Source organism: Erpetoichthys calabaricus, chromosome 2, assembly GCF_900747795.2.
Source record: "Erpetoichthys calabaricus chromosome 2, fErpCal1.3, whole genome shotgun sequence".
NCBI classification, from domain to species: Eukaryota; Metazoa; Chordata; class Cladistia; order Polypteriformes; family Polypteridae; genus Erpetoichthys; species Erpetoichthys calabaricus.
Genome location: NC_041395.2, coordinates 195,853,559 through 195,874,661, shown reverse-complemented (window position 1 = coordinate 195,874,661; position 21,103 = coordinate 195,853,559). Strand labels below are relative to the sequence as shown.

Here is a 21,103-nt window from a genome sequence, read left to right as displayed (position 1 = left end):
TGGTTAGGTTTTCTTTTTTTTTCTTTGTTTCTATTATAATTTGCATGCTGTGATTGGTGGTTTGCTATCACAGGTGAGTGGGCACTTTGGGGTTACGGTGATGGAGTCTTGGAGGGGATTGGGGGCTGGTGTTTATGACCTTTCTAATGTTCAACAATCTTAAATTTATGATTTTTCAAACATAGTTTGTAATTTATTTTTCTTTGACTTATCTGCAATTTTATAAACTATTTTCCTGTTTTTTACATTGCTATGTGTCATACCTTACTCTGAAGAAGTAATTGATAACAAAACAAAAACATCTCAAGATGCCAGCCTACTAAAGATTCTAAGGAGTAATAAAATAACAGTTGGATGGCAAGCTTTTATCGAAGTCCCCAAAGCTGTGGAACAATCTACTTGCTTGTATGAGAGATGCCCCATTCACCCTGAGCTTTTAAATCCGGCTGAGGATTCGCTACTTTACTTTGGTATACTCTTATTACAACTGCTGATTAACTGTGCTTACTGTATTTGCATTTGTTATCCATTTATAGAAAATGTAAGTACTACAATAACTGTGAAGTGTCCTTTCTGTTCTGTTTATCTTCTTGGTGTCCTGCGGTGACACTTATTTCCACTGCTTAATTCAAAGCTCTTTTCCTGCACTTGGGAAGAACGTCTGAGACATTGGAAGCCTTCAAATCAAAGAAAGGAAAGATTCTGTCATCATATTCGTGGGTCCAGAGCAGCCTTATACTGTAGTATGCCCAGGATCAGGTGGCGGCCAGTTGGCTGAGGTCTCCAGGACAGTGTCTGACTTTGTCTGTTGTAACTCATCATGGCCCCCCCCAGAGATTTATTGTCTCATGTGTTGCTGCTGACTATAGTTTTTTTGTTTCCTCTCCTTCATTGTCAGCTCCCTATAGTTAATCTATAATGTTAAGACAGATATTTTTATGTGTATGCATTATGTAATTAGTATATGTAAAGTGATAATTATATTTTACCTGTGAATTTGTTATAGAGCTCTGAGCCTGTGCTCAATGAAAAGCACTATACACAAATAAACTGAAAAGAGATTTTTTTAGCATACATTTTATAGATCAGGCTAATTGCAGCCTCTACTTACCCAGGTTTTTATTACAATATTTTTATTTAAATTAATGGTTTGGGGGCCTGTTAACCTCCTTTATCCTGTCTTGTGCCTTTTTGGTGCTACTTACGAACTCATTAACCATCCACAGTTCTTTATAATTTCAACTAGAACTCATTGCAGGACACAAAAGACTTAAAGTATACTGACTTGTGTTATCTCAAGTATATTGTCTAGCCATACATTTTTTTTTACTACCTTTAACCTGAAAGGGCCCTGGAGTATTTAGTTAAACATTTTTATACTGTATGTCTATTGTTTCTAAAGAGTTTGATTTTACTACATTATGATTGAGAAATAAGACTTAAAGTCAAAGAAATGTTCATTTTAATATTCCCTTTAAGGGAATACATTTTAGGAATTGTTTTCCTGATCATTTATAATTGTGGATAGGGCAAGGTTATTTTTGTATGGAACTCAAACACCTACATTTTACACCTACATTTTTATACAAAGCACTTTTCATATTATGGTGCATTTACACAGCTAAGATTGGTTACAAAAGTGTATATGTATTATAGTGATTAAAAATGTATGACCTTGAAACTAATAAATAGATGCAAAGATGGGAGGGGTTCATGGATTAGCGGGGTCCCCAGATTCCTTGCCTGCTTTTTTTACTCTTAAACTGTCACATGTTTCTTCTTTACTGCTTTGCCATGATTTATCTGTTTTAATGATAATGTGTTTGCAGTCTCTGCATGTGTAGCGGTTCACTTTGCTGATATATCTAGGGTCTCAACTAAAATAAGTTTCAGACTTAATAAAAACACATTATTTTTGTCAAGAAAAAACTGACATCTGGTCACAAAATGTAACAGAGAATGTGCGTAAAGGAAAGTTTAAAAATGTGCCTCTGCTCTGCTCTGGGCCGCCATTGTTTGGGCTTTGTTCACGGAAGAAATGAAGATCTTTAGCACCCTCAAGGGGACACAAAGGATATGTGCAATAGAAGGCAAGGACAAAGTTAAATATTTTTTCGAATTATTTTTTAATATTCAGAGGTATCCAAATATGGTAAAAAAAATAATGCTTAATAAGATACAGAGTTTTATCAAGACATTTATGTAAATCTAACTTTAAATGTTCAGCCCCTTTCCGGTTTTTCAGTTTTCAGAAGTTGGAGATAAATATATATGCAAAGATAAAATGAACTGAAGTGGAAACAAAAATCATGATATACTGTATTATTTAATCTAATTTGAAATAAGTATATATGTAAAGATAAAATTAACTGAAGTAAACTCAAAAATCAAGATCTATTTTCTAATCAGAACAATGATGACAATGATGACTGCAGCTGAGTTTTTGGAAGTGCTCCAATAATAGAGCATGGTGCAAGTAAAGCAGCAGCAAAGAGCCCAAGGAAGCCTTCTGAATCCATAATGTATGTTATGTCCTTACAGAATTGTCTTCATGACACAACAGAACATGTTTGACTTTTAAGTCAACTTCATAGCTTTTTCCCTGTAAAATGAAGCACACATAGCAGAATCAAAACTTCTGAAATTCATATTATTTTTTCACACACATAACTATGAGGGGTGATTAAAATGTTTTGAGCCCAAACCTGATAAGATTATTCCACAGTGCTCATTTTCTAAGTGGCCAAAGATTAGTACTAATTATATGTTTCTAGTATTTTTGGGTTTTAGTGTATTTCTTGTTTCAGAACCAATTCAACATGGATATTGGAAACCAAAGAATTGAGTATTTTGCCATAATTGCATTTCTAGTGCTGGAGAACATTACTGCATGTCTTCAGAGCCTGATTCTCATCTAGACAGCATGAAACAAATTCTACAGTCGAAGACACTCTGCAGAATTCTGTTGTGGTGGGGTGTCTCTTGAAAACAACTTAAGCTCTAGCTAAACTTTGAAGTTGATGGCAGAAAAAAAAATCATGGGATAAATCATAATATCATAGAGTGGCAATGCATGGCAGTGCAGACATGCAGACGCTATAGGGATTAGTTATGAGGCCATAGTCTTCACACACTGGGGGCTCAGAATATGGAATGAAGCATCACTGCATTCAAAGTTCCAAATAATATTTCAAGCTATTGAAATAAGGCTGGGAGAAATGTAAAAAAGTGGGAATTGTGGTGTTTGAGCACAGAACCCCAGAATGCAAATGTTCTATTTGTGATTGGTCTGAAAAAGTGGGATGGGAACTTTGTTTTGTGAACAAGGCATGTTGGGTGCTGAAGGCGGGTTCGAAATAAAAAGCTGTTGTTTGTTGTTACCTAAAAGTAGTGATGGGCGGAGTGAAGCCTCACGAAGCATAAACACGTTTGAAGCAATTGTGTCGGAAATCGTATCGAAGCTTCGAAGCATTTGACACTCACCTCTCTAGTGACACCTCCTGGCCATTTTCATTAACGTTACACAAACATGATCCACTTCAATGATGTCTGTTACAACTCGTATTGCTCTTATTTTTTTTCAAATACAGACTGACAACGAAGAGAAGGGTTCGTCAGCAGCTTCTAGTGTCTGATGTCTAAAAAATATAAATACAACTAACGCCGACAGGCAGAATGCACTATACGATAGCAAGAGTTAAACAAAATAAGACGCCTCACCTCATGGATTCCCGGCTCTTTCAATTAGTACTGTATTTACTTTTGCACTGTATCATTATAATCACTCCTGTTATTAGTATTATAATTAACCCTCATCTTTTCTTGAGATCACATTTAATAGCCTTAAATGTTTTCTTTGGTCTGACTTAATTAAAACGGAGTAGACAGAAAATAAAGGTTTATCCCTGTACTTTGCCATGATATAGGTAAGCACATTTGAGAAAGAAAAGGTGAAATCCTTAAATCACATATGTTATTATTCGATCAAGTATTAAAATATTTCATTTATTAATACTTTACAATATTTTTTGGAGCTCAAAAGTAGAGTTCGCTACGAGAACAGACGCCCTCAGTGGCTCAATTTACTAAGGTGGTTGCTTTTCAAATTCTGAGCGTAGTGCTACCCGAGTTCGATCCGAATTAAAGACTCATCATAATTAAAAACATAATCTTGAGTGAAATCTTTATAACCAATTTGAACTAAATAATTTTGAGAGATACTGTGGACGGATCGCATAAGAGATCTGTTTGGGAATCATCCCCACTTAGAATCCCCATCAAAATGCGATGACTAATTACGTAAGGCAGCTCACGTATTTACATTAATTCATCTTCTATTCATCGCCATTTGACGTCCATGAACCCTTTCATTGAATAAGGTGATAACAAACCCACTGTGGTAGATCAGGTTGAATTTGCTCTGCAGCACCAAACATTCAAAGGTGTCAATCCGGAGCACATCAGAGAGGCTGAGAGACACAGCGCAGATCAGTCACCGACACACAGGCACACATGGGACACTCCGAGGTGAGCAGTGCATGGATCTAGTGAGCATTGCACGTATCAAGGTCGGCATTAAAGATTCTCTTGAGTGCTGAGGCAACAACAAAAAGCAGCGGGATAAACACATCTGGACCTGCTGCCGAAAAAGCATTTGCCTTTAACAACAGCATCCCTTCCTTGTGAACACATCTTCAACGTCCGGACAGGCGATCAGTAAAAAGTTGTCTTAGTCACAGCACAGTGGAATAATAAAACGTTTCCTAAAACATATAGTTGTCCAGTCTGTATCATTCCTAAGCAATCTTCCAGTTATAGAGGCGCAATCCCAGTTACTAACACATTTACCGTGTAGTTCTCTCCCCCCCCCCCCCCCCCCCCCCCCCCACTCCAACACTCAAAGTAAGAACACATTCCACCTTATTAATTTAATAAATAAAATTTTAAACCGCTAAACCTGCCATCAACAACTACAATAACAGTTGAAATCGTCACTCAATTTTTTTTTTTTTTTTTTGTTATAGACATAAAACAAGATGCCCATTTCCATTTGATATATCTTTACTAGTGTTCTCGCCTTGCTCACTCTTGGCCCACGGTGGAATTTGCTGTTAAATGAAAAAAAAAGAAAAACAGACTCTTTGGGGTCACAGTTCACAACGGGTGGACGTGGGACCCGAACCCATGCAAGCCTTATTATGGCGCGGCAACGCTACAGCTGCACCACTACTGTTTTCAGCAGGGTGGATGTATATAATGCATGTTTTGTATGTATGTATGTATGTATGTATGTAATGAAGACAAAAACAATGATATATAGATGTATACTACATGACATACTTTCAGTGTTGCATGAAAACGTTACATGAGGTGAAGAATGGATATTTATGAGAGTATTATAGTGAGAGATGTGTCGTCACCCATATTACTATTATTATTATTATTATATTAATCATTTAACATGTATGGATCATCCACAAACATTCATTTCAATGGGAATTCTGTCGAGTTTTTGAAGTCTGTTGATGCCATATGTACTTCAAACGGGAGCTCGATGAATAATGATTCGAAGCACTAAGCAGACATGCACACTGGAATCGTCAAGCTTGGTTAGAAGCACTGAGCAGGTATGCATACTGAGATTGCATCATGACGGGGCTCTGAAGCCTCAGACATGCGCATTGGGTTAACTGAGGCTTTGAAGCCTCGAGCAGATTCGAAGCCTCGGACATGAGCGCTGGGTTAACTGAGGCTTCGAAGCCTCAGACATGCGTAGTACTGAGATCATGACGGGGCTCTGAAGCCTCAAACATGCGTAGTACTGAGATTGGATTATGACAGGGCTTCGAAGCCTCAAGCAGACATGGTCACTGGTTACTGAATCTTTGTGAAGCCTCAGCACACTCAAAGGCATTGACCTCTATATTTTGAGAGTCTATCTGACACTTAACTCTCTAGTTATATTTTGTAATTCGTATTGACATTACACACTGTAGTTAATATAGTTAAAACTACAATTCAGGTAGTTGCTGAGAAGTAATTATTGTTCTTGTGGATTGCTGTGATTTCCTTTGTCTGATACATAGTGTCAAAGATATATTGTCATATATCAACTTTATATATATAAAAAGATTAGGTAAATCGTGCAACCTTTTTATGGAATGCTTAATTTTGTTCAAAACCGTACGTCATATAGTATACATCTATAAATATAATTTTTTATCTTCATTAGGAGAATACAACAATGATACTCTCATGTCAATTAAACCAATTTAACGTGTATATGTCAAACAACATATTTCCACATCTGCCGTAGTAAGAACAGTAGTAGTAATTATCCCGATTAGGTGGCTCAATGGTATCGCACCTGTCTCTCAGTAAAAACACCAGTGGTTCGCGTCGTTGATCCTCCACTTGTGAAAGGTTTTTTTTTCAATTCCTCCATTTAACAATATTTTCAGCTTGGATAGATAGTGAGCGAATCGAGCTGTCGAGGGAAGGTTGGGCCGCCGTAGTCTGGCAGGGGGCACACGTCCCTAATTATATTGTGTATGTAAAGAGTTTCACTGTAAAACGTAATAAGCTTCATATTTGTGTGTTTGGAGACCCTGGTGTCGTACTGAATTTGTATTGTAGAACAACAAACTACCGTGCAGCATGCCTAAATGTGTCTTTTCGTTTCTGATCGCTATACGGCACTACCAATTTGAGACAATTCGCTATAAACAGTTTCAGCCAATCAGCGCCTTCTAAACATGCAGAATGACAGTGTGAACCTTTATTGTAGCGGCGCAGCATCTTCGTTTCAGTCAGTCATTGTCCTGTTAGACTATTTACTGTTAAGTGCTGCTTCAGGTACCATTTATATTACAACAGGTAGCCTACGTAGTTCTTAAATTGGTATTGAAATGCACACACAAGTCTCCTAAATTATTTATTGAAATGCCTACGTTTACAGTGTCCGTTTTAGGAAGTCATAGTTTTTACTTGTTCCCGTTATTAGGAATTATAATTTCTCAGTGTCACATATTATTCATTACTACCCGCGAGTCCCGTATCATTGAGATTCTGTTTTATATTCTGTATAGGCAAACTTTTTAAAAGGAGCGTTAATTGAACTGACTATAGCAGACTTGTCATCTTCTTAAAATGACTTTATTGATTTGATATTGACAATTAATCATAAGGTCAAAAACCAAGGAGGATATGAGTTTGCATGGACTGTGCTGTTTCTTTTTTTTCGTGACATCACGTCAGTAGAGAGTGCGTCAAGTTAACAATGCATTCTGTCCTAAATGACAGCGCACACGCTTTTTGATATTTCCTAAAGGCCAATGTGTCTCAGTTTGCTCATTAATATATTTTGACAGCTTATTTTAGTGAGAATGATTATAAACATATTACCCATGTAAATCGTTCATAATGTCTCCAAAATATATTTGTTAACTTTCAGACAAGTACTATATTAACTGTTTTATACAAAATCCTTATTTCAACACATGCGAGCCCCAATTAGGATTTGAACTCGGGTGAGCGCACCTTAGCGCTGTAGCAGGAACAACTGGTTTTACGCTTTGAGCCAAAGCACTTCAGAAGACTAGTGAGTGACCAAATCGACTGCTGACTGCGCAGATATCAATGATGTCATTACGTTAGCGTGACTCAAAATCACGTGACGGGCGCATTTGAAGCAAGCCTCGAAGCGGCGCTTCGATCTCCAGTGCTTCGAAAGCTCGACACAGTGTCGAAACCTGAGTATCGAGCGGCCCATCACTACCTAAAAGGTCTGCTGCTCATTATTTTGGCATAAAAGCCCTCATGAACCACCACCTTTTTGGTGAGTAGAAAAAAGACATAACAGTGGTGACGAGTATGGGATGGGGTTTGTTTTGCCAAAATAAATAGAATTGGTTTTACTTGACTTCGTCGATACAGCAGACGGAACAATTGAATAGAGAAGTCATTTTTTTTTCTCAACAAGTTAAGCGGATAGGAGCAAACGCAATATGGCTTTTGGTAGGCCGGAAGATTTTCACTTTGAAGAAAGCGAGGAAAGTTTCGAAGCCTATTTAGAGAGGCTAGAGCAATATTTTGAAGCTAATGGTCTCCAACGCACGGATGAAAAGACGAAAGCAGTATTTTTAACAATACTAGGAAAGAAAGCACATAGTTTGCTAATGGACTTATGTGCACCATTGAAACCATCCCAAAAGACGTATCCGGAGCTAGTAGAGTTTTTGAAAAAACACTACGTGCTGAGAACAAATTTTATTGCCGAGAGATGCAAGTTCCATGCTAGAAATCAACTGGATGGAGAATCAGTGAGCGAGTATGTCGCTATTCTGAGAAAGTTAGCAGCAACCTGCAAATTCAGAACTTTTTTGGATAAAGCACTGTGTGATAGATTCGTATGTGGCGTTAAAAGAGCAGAGCTGAGGGACAGGTTGTTGAATGCAGCGCACAACAAAGATTTGACTTTAGCCCTGGCAATTGAAATGGGATTAGCGTACGAAGTAACAAAGAACAGTGCGCAACAATTTGTTGAGGACCATAAACAGATGTTTTTAGTGGTTATGGATGCATACGCTAGGTGGCCAGAGATAATCCATATGCCAGCTACAACCACAACTAAGACTGTGGAAGCTCTGAGGAGTTTGTTTGCATCCTATGGGTTGCCACAGGAAGTAGTCACAGATAATGGGCCTCAGTTTACATCAAAAGAGTTTTTAGAATTAAATGGAGTTAAACATATCAAATCCCCAGCATATCACCATGCCTCTAATGGTTTGGCTGAGTGGCTAGTTCAGTATTGCCAGTTTTCTATTTGGCTATCGAAATACACCTTATGTACATACTAAAAAAACACCAGCAGAGCTGTTTTTAAAAAGGCAAGTGCGTACCCGATTGTCCCAAATTAAACCTGAGTTTTCACATAGGATGCAGCTGGAAGGTTTAAACAAAACAGGTGGATCCCAGAAGCTTAGATTTTTTGTTGTGGGGCAAGATGTCTTGGTAAGAAATTACAGGGGAGGGGAAAAATGGTTAAGTGGTGTAATTTCAGAAGTGTTGGGTCCTGTTACTTATATGGTTCAGGTTGATGGGAAATGTGTAAAAAGGCATGTAAATCAATTGTTAAATACAAAACTAGCACAGAATGGTGAAATTGGCGTGGAGGAGGCTGATTTAGGCCAAACTGGAGGATCTCTGGATATCGATGATATTGAGATGATCATTGTAGCGGACACCGACACAGAGAAAAGTCAGTGCAACATGGAAACCGGTACTATGCAAGTGCCTCAATCTGAACCTCCACCATAGGTGGATTCACAAGTTCGCCCAGTTCGCATAAGACGGGCACCACAGAGGTTAGATTTATGAAAATTGTTTTGGAGTTCTTATTAAAAAAAAAAAAAGAATTTGGTAACTGTATTACTGAGCTGTCAATATAATTTAAGGAGACTGTTTTCTGGTTTGCTGTTCAACCTGGGTTTAGTATTTACAGGGGAGGAGCTGTGGTGTCTGAGCACAGAACCCCAGAATGCAAATGTTCTATTTGTGATTGGTCTGAAAAAGTGGAATGGGAACTTTGTTTTGTGAACAAGGCATGCTGGGTACTGATGGCGGGTTCGAAATAAAAAGCTGTTGTTTGTTGTTACCTGAAAGGTCTGCTGCTCATTATTTTGACATAAAAGCCCCCACGAACCACCACCTTTTCGGTGAGTAGAAAAAAGACAGAACAGGAATGAAGCCTGCATACATCAATATAGCCCTGTATCCAAACAACAATTGAAACAGCAGAAATATGGCAGTTCTCCAACACTTAAGACCTTCAATGTCCAAGGCCAATGCTGACCATATCATGTGCACAATTGTCTATGACATGAGTGTGTGATCCAAATAGAATAGATGCATCAGAAGGCCATAAAAAGTATTCACCCTTCAAAGTTTTTATATTTTATAATTATATAATATTGAACCACAATGAATTTAATTTAACTTTTTTGATGTTGATCAGCATAAAAAGATTATTTAATGTCAAAGTTAAAACAGATCTCAGCAAAGAAGTTTAAATTAATTATAAATAAAATGCAAAATAATTGATCGTATATGTGTTTACCCCCTTAACAGCAGTATTTAGTAGATGCACCACCTCTACCAGCTGTCATAACTTTAACTCTGTGTGCACAGGTTTCTCTCTATCAGCTTTGCACATCTGGACACTGCAATTTTCACCATTCTTTTCTTTGAAATTGCTTAGAGAAAAAGGCTGAATAAGCATCCTTTTTAAACTCTAGCCACAATTCCTCAACTGGTTTATAATTTGGACTCTCATTTGACCACTCCAGAGCATTAACTTTGCTGTATTTCAACCATTCCTGTGTAACTTTGGCTTTCTGCTTGGGGTTGTTGTCATTAAACAAATCTTCCCAAGGTGCAAGATTCTTAGAGACTACACCAAGTTTCTCTCTAGATAGATAGATAGATACTATCTATCTCTAGGATGTTCCTGTATTTTACAGAATTAATTTTACCCTCCATCCTCACAAGCCCTCCAGGTCCTGCTGCAGAGAAACATCCTCACAGCATAATGCTTTCACCATCACTCTTCATGATGATAATGTTCTTATGATAATGTGCAGTATTTGGCTAACACCAAACATGGTGTTAATGCAGCGTTTCTCAACCTTTAAGTATTTGCGACCCGAGTTTTCATAACAGTTTTAATCGTGCCCCCCTAATGTTTTTTTGAAAGGAGCCCACTAATACCAATTTGTTCTTTTTTAATTAATGATATATCATAGATGCATATTTTATTATACCTACTTAACTTTTATTGACATTTATCCAACTCTATATTTATTTTTCTAGTATCAGAATGTAGTTTAAGTTAATCTGTTTTGGTTTCAATAGATGTATTTTTCATATTTTCGATTCTTGTTTTCTTTTTTTCACATCTTCGTGCCCCCCTTTTTGTTACTTCGCGCCCCCCTAGGGGGGCCCGCCCCACAGGTTGAGAACCACTGTTTTAATGTCTGAAAGCGAAAAGCTCATATTGTGGTGTCATCAGACCCTATAAGCGTCTTCCAGCTGACTACAAAGTCTCTCATGGGCCTTCTTGCAAACTCTAGCTGAATTGTCTTTTTTTTTTAATGATGGCTTTCTCTTTGCCACTCATGCATAAAGCTAAAACTAGTGGCACTGACTCACCTCAAGCTGGACCTTTGAGATAAGGTGCATTTAGACTACAAACCTTTGACTACAGACAGATGATCTCCATTGAGCATAATTCTGTGACTTCTAAAACCTATTGTCTGCACCAGTGATGGTTCATATGTGTCATATTAAAAGGGGTGAAAACTTATTTGATTTGTGTTTTATATTTGTAAATAATTTAGATCTTTGCAGAGATCTGTTTTCACTTTGACATTAAAGAGTCTTTTTGTGTTGATCAGTGTCAAAAATCCAAATTAAATCAACAGAGATTCAATTTTGTTTAACAATGCTACCATCTATTTTCCAATCTGAAAGGGGTACCTCTGTGGAAGATGCTATGGCCATGATCTAGACAGCAGGTAACAAAAGAACAAACAAGACAAGACATTTTTAGTGCTGCAGAAAAGCTTCATGAATGTTTTAACAAGTATATTAGTGTTCATGGGGATTACACAACGTTGAAAAATTAAACTTGTTTGGTTTTAGTTGAGGTTCTTTTAATAAGTCAGGCTCAAAATGTTTTGATCAGTTTTTATATAATTGTTTCACAAATACTGCGTTTAGCTAAAACCCTGAAATTTGAATGTTAGTGTAGGTTCACTAGAATGGGAAATGGCATACATTAAATAACATGCTATTCATGAATTTACCTCTGTCAACAGGATGGAAGTATTTGAAAGATGGACTTACTTAAGGCAAGAAATTCTGCTTATCACCCATTTATCAGAAGGATTTGCACAGATGCGTATGTTCTTAATTGTGTGGAAACTGCAATGAAAGATAAGAATTTTCAGTGAAAATTCATATGGGCAAAAAAATGAATATTTCACACAAAACAGATACGGTACAGTAATCTTTCAGGTGGTTAGAGGGGTTTATGCGGGTTCTTTCTGGGCACTCTGGTTATTCCAACACCCCAAAAGGTAAACACATTAAGCTTTACATTAAGTAACTTGAAATCAGTCTAATGTGGGTGCTACAGTGTGTCCTGTCATGAAATACTATTCCATTCTGGGTTACTGCTTGTCTTGTGGTCAATATTTGCTGAGACAGATGCTATTTCTCTTCTACCTTGTAATGGCAATTGGTATAGAAAACTGAGTGACAAATCTTCCTCTGCAGACCAACTACTAGTTCAACAGGCTTAATGTTTTCTGCATTGCTGATTACAATATCAGGCTGCAAAAGGAAAAGGCTTTTCAAGTTCTTTTACAGTATCTGTGCAAAGCCTACACAGTCAAAGTTTCCATCCGTCCATTTACCCATTTTTTAATCTGATTATTCAGTTCACTTCAACAATACTAAATTAAAAAGAATGGCTGTTTTAGTCATTCTCTAGCTGCCCTTATGGGAGGGGTTTACATTCCTCAAGAGCAGAATCAGTTGAAGCTGTTTTGGTGTCACATAAGGATGGTCTCTTGGTGCTGCAGTTTTAGCAGGTTGGACCACTGAAGCCATAATACCTATAAGGAGTGATGAGGAATCTTCCAGAAGGAGAGGAAGACTGAGGTCCTTATAATAATAATAATAATAATAATAATTCTTTACATTTATATAGTGCTTTTCTCACTACTCAAAGTGCTCTCCACGCATGGATGACCCAGGAAGCAAACCCACAATCTCCTTACTGCAAAACAGCAGGACTGTCAGCAGGGCCATATCGAAAATAGATGTAGACAAGGACAAGTATGTTGGAAGACAATAACCTAGATATGAGGGATTTAAACTTCAGGACAAGAAGAATGTCTATATACATTCTTCATACTGAGCTATAGGAGGAGTCACATCAGGTAATTCATTTTAAAAAAAAAGTCCAATACAGTATCTGGTGCTATGGTAAAGCCAAGTTCTGCTCCAAGATAGACATCTAACACACAGCAGGCTTGTAGTTACTGACTGTAACTGGACACACAATGTCAACAAGTTACTGAAAGCCAATGGACCCACACCCTAGCAGAGCTATCCATGATGCAGCTGCTTTCCCTAAATTTATGAAGATCAGACAAAAAAGAAAAATTGAGTCTAAACTGTCCATTTGTGAAATTGCTCTTAAAGCACATAAATTGTTTCTAAATATAATAAAATATTTCAAATCCCACATGATTATTTCAGAATTGAAGCCACCTAATGGTATTTGTTTGTGCTTGGTGAATTTTTGTTTTTGCTTAACAACCAGAATCTACTTCCTTTTCAGTGGTTATGGTTTACAAATATCCAGTCTTATAAGTAAAATGTACAACATGCAGCAGAACTTACATAATTGCATCAATGTTGCAGGAGTCTTTGTTGGTCTGGATTGTGTAACCTTTCAAACGATAGCATGGAACTGAGGTTTTAGCATATGAAATGCAACAGTCATGATTGCCTAGAAAAAAAATATTTTTATTAAAAATGTAGCAGATGCTTAAAAAGGCAGAAATGATCATCTGTCACATGTTTAGATGTACAGAAATGTAAACATTTGCAATTGCCATCCAATTCAAACACTTTAAGTAAGAGATGCAGGGGCTGGTGCTGATCCCAGCAGAATTGTGTAAAGGGCAGAAAGCGGCTCTAGGTGGGCTAGTTCATTAAGAGGAACATTCATTCACATGCCAGCTTAAAGTCACCAAATAGCTGAATATGCACATCTTGAGGCTGCGGGTGTCAAACCACAATACCTGGAGAAAATGGCACACAGACACAGGGAGTATGTGCAGACTCCACATTGACAAGTAATGGATTCAAATGCACACCACAACAGTGCTTACTGAACTGCCAGTTATTCCAGCTTTTTTATTTTGGCTTTGGAGTCTCATTTTGTCATTTTATTTAACCCACTTGTCTTATATTTTACAAATAGGCTAGTCCAATAAATATTGATGAATATAAAATGTAATAGTAATTATCCATCCATCCATCCATTTTCCAACCCGCTGAATCTGAACACAGGGTCACGGGGGTCTGCTGGAGCCAATCCCAGCCAACACAGGGCACAAGGCAGGAAACAATCCTGGGCAGGGTGCCAACCCACCGCAGAATAGTAATTATCATAAAGTCAATTTATTATAACTTAGCACCAACTGTTATCCTATTGGTTCTGAGAAATGCCAGACCTCAGCAGAGCATACTGGAAATAGGACAGCACCATCAATCTTTAGGGAAAACAAAGCATTTAGTAAATTACTGTGATGTGGCACAATGACACTAGACTCTGAAATGTGATATATTTTATATTCATCTATACACTAACAGAATCTGCTTATCGAAGTTTAGACAAAGAAATCAACACTGGGTGGTGTGCTGATCTTTCTTTTTACACTCATGGAAGGTCACATAAAATTCCAAATTAACCTAAATAATAGATAGTACTATTACAGTTACAGATGATAATATTACATATTACTTATACAGCATATTACCTTTCTCTTGCTCAAAACACTTTGAGAAACAAAGGATGCCTTTAAAAGTCAGTTTGGTGAAACTGTAAGGCAACCACCATAACCACTGCACCAATAAAAGAAGAAAAACCTGCTGCAGGAACAATTTTTTGTGTGTAGCATGGCTGTAATGGCACCTTTGGAACCATTTGATTTTCCATACAAAATCTCACTGACAGCAAATCCTAAAAGATATTCACAAACTCAAGGAACAAAGTGACACGAAGCACTCATAAATATTCAATTTGTCTAAGTGAGAATCTTCTCAGGAACAAAGATAATGAAATTCTCTCCTGAAGAAAGACCTGGCAATGGAGTGCAAAGTCAAGCTTCTTAGAGCTAAGTCATCCCTTCTCACCAAGATAGACTTAAAAGAAAATGGAATTGAGCATCACCTGTGCAAGTTCTTCAAAAGAAGTGGAAGTACATGAGAAACAAGCTAAGTGAGAGGTGTGAGCAGGAAGTATGAAGAAGACTACAGTTCATTATGTCCTGTCAAAGATCACTCCGGTTACTTGCGCTAACTTTTCTGTGGTACTTAGGACAATAGTGAAAAGAAACTGAGAACTCTGAATACCTCATTGGCTGTTCTCTGTCCTCGCAGGAAGAATCCAGAAGTGCAAGCATCAGAACACAACCAAGTAAAGAAACCTGAAACCCTAAGAGTCCATCACAGCTCAGGAAGGTCCACAAGAACAGTTAAAGACTCTCATTTCAGCTTGTACCTATGACAGTTGAAGAAAAAATCCATACAACATGGTGGACAACTTTTGCCTGGTATTCGTACCAAGACATGATTTCTTCTTGAGAGGTCCTTCAAATATCCCAAACAAAAAAATAATGAAAAGTCCAGAAAGTCATTGGATACTGTTCTGTGTTTAAAATAACTGAGTCAATATGCCTGGCCTGAGAGAAAGTGTCACATCTAGTTGTTACATGAGCTCCACCTGGTGGTCAAATGCATGTATATCACAGCTGCTCATCTTTTTATTGGGATTTTTTTACATGGATGAGCAGCAACCAAGAGTACATGTGTAGGACCCTCTGATGCTGCAAAGTTTGTTGTCTCCTCTCTTAAGATACATAAATCCACTCTGCCTTCAAAAAGTTTCCCAAGAGCTCCATCTAGCAATACTCTATTCATACCACCACTAATTTGAAGGACCCTCAAAGTATTCCATATCTTACCTCTTGGACTCTACACTCTCCACTGACGGGGGTGCATAAACCATCTAAACAGTTTTCTATCTGGGAGATTCATTTGATGAACGTGTTCTGACTTTTAAGTGGACAGAAAATGGTGGAGACCTCAGACAAACTAAAAGACTAATTGATTGTAACATAAATGTAATAAGGCATCACAGAGTTGATTTTAAATTTGCCAAATCCCAAACGTTCCCACTGTATATGGATGTCTATGAGATAAGTGCTGAGAATACATCTTGTGTGTAGTATTTATCCAAGGTCTGTCCTCTTTTAATAAATGTTAGGTCTTAGATGTCTTTGAGGAACAGTAAGCAAAGGTTTGATAGCCCGGAAATACATATTCAAGAGTTCAAACCATCCCTCCCATGATGGGTTAATTCCCATCAGTCACAAGAATATATGATAAATGTACAGAAGAATATGGAATAAAACCTATAGGTGTCATTACTGAATGTCAAAATACTGAAGAGGAACAGTCACACCCCTGCATGCAAAGGTGGTATGGCACAAAAATGCAAAAATCCTTATTTAAAATGTTAAGCTAGTGTAAATTGTGTCAATAGTATTTTAAATTGGATGGTCTTAACACATGTGACCTATTGAGTTAGTTGCACCACTGGCTCTTGGGTATCTCTCTTTTTAAAAGGCAAAAGAGGCTTTGAGGTGCACAGCAACCAAGATCCATCTTTAGATAATATGGTCTGAAAGACCTAAAAGTTTATAAGGCCAGCCTTAAATGAGGACTCCATGTTTTGCATTAAATCCTGACCTCCACATCTGATATAAATGTGTGCCCTCTGCTAGATAGATAGATAGATAGATAGATACTTTATTAATCCCAAAGGGAAATTCACATACTCCAGCAGCAGCATACAGATACAAAAAACAATATTAAATTAAAGAGTAATAAAAATGCAGGTAAAAACAGACAATAACTTTGAATAATGTTAACATTTGCCTCCCCGGGTGGAATTGAAGAGTCGCATAGTTTGGGGGAGGAACGATCTCCTCAGTCTGTCAGAGAAGCAGGACAGTGACAGCAGTCTGTCGCTGAAGTTGCTCCTCTGTTTGGAGATGATACTGTTTAGTGAATGCAGTGGATTCTCCATGATTGACAGGAGCCTGCTCAGTGCCCGTCGCTCTGCCACGGATGTCCAACTGTCCAGCTCCATGCCTACAATAGAGCCTGCCTTCCTGAAAATGGAGAAAGAGAGGATTGTAGGGGACTGAATATGCTAATATTGGCTGTGAACAAAGTGAACAAGTCTAAGCATAGATGGCTTAGCATGGATTTTCTTTGTTCTGGTATTCTTTATGCATATATTCATTGCCTGCATCCTCTTCTGAAACATATGTATGCATAATGGACTTATGGACAGCCAGAGCCTAGACTAGCAGGGTCTTGCACATGGCCAAGCACGCCTAGTGTGTGTGGGTGTGTGTTTTGGAAAGAATTCTCTTAGTCTGTTGTTAATCTCTTTTGAACATTTATGCACTCTGTTAAAATACACACTCACTGCAAGCATGCATATTGTGCAAATGTGTGAGCCCTTTAAGTACGAGCTATTATGATGTTGGTGTTCATGCATGGCTGGAATTTCATGTATGTCTTTGTTGAGTTTACATGCTCTACCCATGTCTATGTATTTTTTAATGTGAGTACACCATTTCTACCATCACATTTCAAAGATAAGCACAGTATGTGTTGAGTGGTGGCAGTATGGTCCTGCATAAATAAGCATGGTTGTGTGTGTGTGAATCCTGCCATATATTGCCAAGCCACCCAGAGTTGCTTTCTGTCTTGTAAACAATGCAGTCCTTAAACTTGATTGATTGGGTTTCATCATGAATGGGTAGATGTTTATAATCTTATATGTTTTGATAGTTAAAGAAACAGATTTTTATGCACAACTTTCTTTTTAGCTAAATAACAACTGTGCCATTTTCACACTATTGAAATGCACATTAAACAATTGATTTCTGTCAAGTTTAAAACAGCTTATTGATGTAGAATGCATGGTATAATATAAGTTACATTTTGAAAAGAAAGTTGCAAGACACATGTTTACAGTATATACTGTAAAATTCTTGTGACCTTATATATCCATCCATCCATTTTCCAACCCGCTGAATCCGAACACAGGGTCATGGGGGTCTGCTGGAGCCAATCCCAGCCAACACAGGGCACAAGGCAGGAACCAATCCCGGGCAGGGTGCCAACCCACCGCAGGACACACACAAACACACCCGCACACCAAGCACACACTAGGGACAATTTAGAATCGCCAATCCACCTAACCTGCATGTCTTTGGACTGTGGGAGGAAACCGGAGGAAACCCACGCAGAACATGCAAACTCCACGCAGGGAGGACCTGGGAAGCAAACCGGGTCTCCTAACTGTTAGGCAGCAGCGCTACCACTGCTCCACCGTGCCACCCAACCTTATATATTGTTTCCTTTTTCCATTAATATGTAAAGTTAATGGATTTCTCTTTGCAGAGTTAATTCCTGATGCACATTGCTTATAAACACAAACAAAAGCAACAAAGGAAAAAAAGAAAGGTTAAAGAGTTTTGGTACCCAAAATAACTAAATTAGAAGAAAATGGATACTGTATATACTGTAGTTAAATTTAATTTTCACTGCAGAAGATAATTGTTACATGAATTCAGCTCATTGTTAGCTTTGTTAAAATATTCCAGTTGTCATCTATGAAATACATCCACACTCATACACATAAACACTTACTCGTAGTATTTCTATTGGTGTCCCTTCATACCAACAGCAATACGCCTGCATGATGCCTCACTGTGACTGTGACAACCAAGTCGGAATGTTTCTTTCTTTTTAATTACTTTCCTTTATAGTCATCCAGTGTGTGTTTATATTTATTTATTTGCTTAATTATTTACCTAATCAAGTATTTATTTATTTAAAGAGCTTCTGTGAAACGCCAAATTTCCCCAGGGGACAAATGAAGTTCTCTCTAGTCTATTGTATAAAGAAGAAATAGGGGAAGGTTAAACTTAGACTGAAAAGGTTTGGCTATTGAACCTTTGTTTATGCATTTGTGTGACTGTTAGATATGGGTTAATACAATATGTGTGTATGAAACATGCAGTTAATAGAAATTTCTGTAACAGTAAAGTTGTGTTTAATTATAAATCAGACCAGGTTTCCCTTGGGTCACAATCTGCTTAATTAGAAATAAGCTCAGAGGAACTACAGAGATGATTGTTTCTTTTTCCATTTTGTCATTGATGTCATAGAAAAAAAAAACTACACTCATACACTTTATTCAAGCATTTTGAACGATCTTTTGTTTTTGATTTTATGATAACATATCTAAAAATTTAGTTGTACACTAACTCATGATTTTGTTTTTTGTCAGCCAGTGTCTTTTTCTCAACTTCTTTCTGTTTCTTAAACTCACTAGAAATTATGCAAACACATTGTACATTTACTTATTTGGCTGACATTTTTATTCAAGGAGACTTACAACATTTATGATTCAATTGCTTCCAGTTCTTTTGGTTTTAGAGTTGGAGCACAGCTAGGTCAAGTGACTTGCTCATTGCTTTAGTGGTATAGGGTGAAAGTAAGTATGTTTTATATGAATAAATTGTCTGAAGTGAATAAATACTTTTAATGAAATGATTAATTGAATTAAGACATCATATTGTTTTGTTGGACACTCTTCCAATGGTTTCTCTTCCCTATTATTTAAAACAAATATGATATGCAGCTTTCTACTGTTCCCCCTTACTCCTTTCACAAATAAAAGATACCACCATAACCAAAACAGAAATGTTATGCCATAGAAAAAACTTTAAGATCCATACTAGTTCTATATATTAACTTAGCTTAAGCAATTATTTTGAAATACTTACTTGCAATACTCAGTTCAACAGAAAAATGTATAGTGAACAGTAGCATCAAAGCTATTCCTAAAAGGCTATATGATGCCATTGCACAGTAGGTACCTTCTGAGTTTTCTGTCAAGTCCAAATTATCTGCGAAGTCTCTGTGTAATACAGAGAAATAAAATTTGCAGCTATAGGCTTCTTTTTATATGTGTGTCAACTAGGTCAGATAGAGTTTCCTGTCTACCTTCCTTAACATCCTTAACCAGATAATAATTGATAGCAAAAGCAAAAAAAAGTTTAAAAGTTGAAGAGTACTTATATAAAAAATATAAATCTTTATTGGAATATTTCAAAGTTTTAACATGGGTAGAATTATCACATGCACTTAAAAAAGCTCCCTTACATGTCATGTAATTTTTTCCCTGCTTCTTCTTTATTTGTTGTATATTAATCTTTTAAAAGAAAGTGAAAAGATCTTTAGTTTTCTGCTCTGGCTTTTATTACACAATTCAGTTAGATTTGATCTTCCCTTATTTTTATCGCTTATTTTTTTCTCTTGACTTATAACTAACTGTATCTAATGTTAGAAACTTTGCATTCACTTTCTCAAAAGTGCCATGAGCACTGTAGTCAAGTAAAGAACATGCAGCTCTGGCCACATCTGTCATCACAGGTGATGTGTTGCATGTCCAGTAGTACATGAAAGTAAGAATTTCTCTGCACTATATACACATAATTATAGTGACCCTAAAAACTATAACCAGTTGGGGGAGCCGCTGAGCCCCAAACCCCAGACACAATCACAACCAAACCAGTCACAGGTTCAAATATAGTCCCTGTTTATTAATAAATGTTATTGTGGCACACAGGTTAAAACAACCAAAGTATAAACAGAACAGAAAACAAACCTCTTTCTTCAATTTCTCCCATTAAGACTTATCCACCACCTCCCAGCTCTGACTGTCTGTCTGGTGAATGTGAAGTGGCTCCTTATATCTTTTACCCGGGAGTACTTATGGGGCTAGGACATGGTTTGTCAGCAGCACTTCTGGGTCAGATGAAAGTCCCACATATTAGGTTCCATATCCCCATGAAACACCCTTTGGTGGTACCCATGTAACCCAACAGAGCTATATTCCACAACTCCGACTCTCATGATGCTCTGTAGGTATCCGAAAGGGACCCAAATCCCAGGGACACAGCCCTCTAGCGTTTTGGTGGACACAGTACCCAGATGCTGTTGTCTCTCCTGGTCCTTCCAACATTTTGGTCTCCAAGTTGTGTAAGGATTCTTGTTCCCATCTGGTCAGAGAGCCTGACCTTCCAGTTTATTTTATCGTAGCATTCCGTCCAAGCAAGTAATCATGCTTTGGGATGTCCGTCCATGGCCTGCGACA

At 37.5% G+C, this 21,103-nt stretch overlaps 1 protein-coding gene across 1 annotated transcript; it reads right to left on the bottom strand.

Moving 5' to 3' along the window:
• Positions 1 to 1,993: 1,993 nt before the first annotated feature.
• Positions 1,994 to 19,865, bottom strand: LOC114644159 (C-C motif chemokine 20-like). The gene is made up of 4 exons (XM_028792394.2): positions 19,731 to 19,865; positions 13,471 to 13,579; positions 11,905 to 11,982; positions 1,994 to 2,602 (listed from the first exon to the last, which is right to left on the bottom strand). Exons 1-4 carry the CDS (start codon positions 19,807 to 19,809, stop codon positions 2,578 to 2,580), a joined length of 291 nt encoding a protein of 96 aa, XP_028648227.1. The 5' UTR covers positions 19,810 to 19,865; the 3' UTR covers positions 1,994 to 2,577.
• Between the last annotated feature and the right edge of the window lie 1,238 nt (positions 19,866 to 21,103).

Coding starts and splice junctions, on each gene's coding strand:
- LOC114644159 (XM_028792394.2), bottom strand. CDS start 19,809: ATGGCATCATATAGCCTTTTAGGAATAGCTTTGATGCTACTGTTCACT. Junction 13,580..19,730: donor TGTTGAACTGAGTATTGCAA/GTAAGTATTTCA, acceptor TTTTTTTTCTAG/GCAATCATGACTGTTGCATT. Junction 2,603..11,904: donor AGCAGAATTTCTTGCCTTAA/GTAAGTCCATCT, acceptor TTCATTTTACAG/GGAAAAAGCTATGAAGTTGA.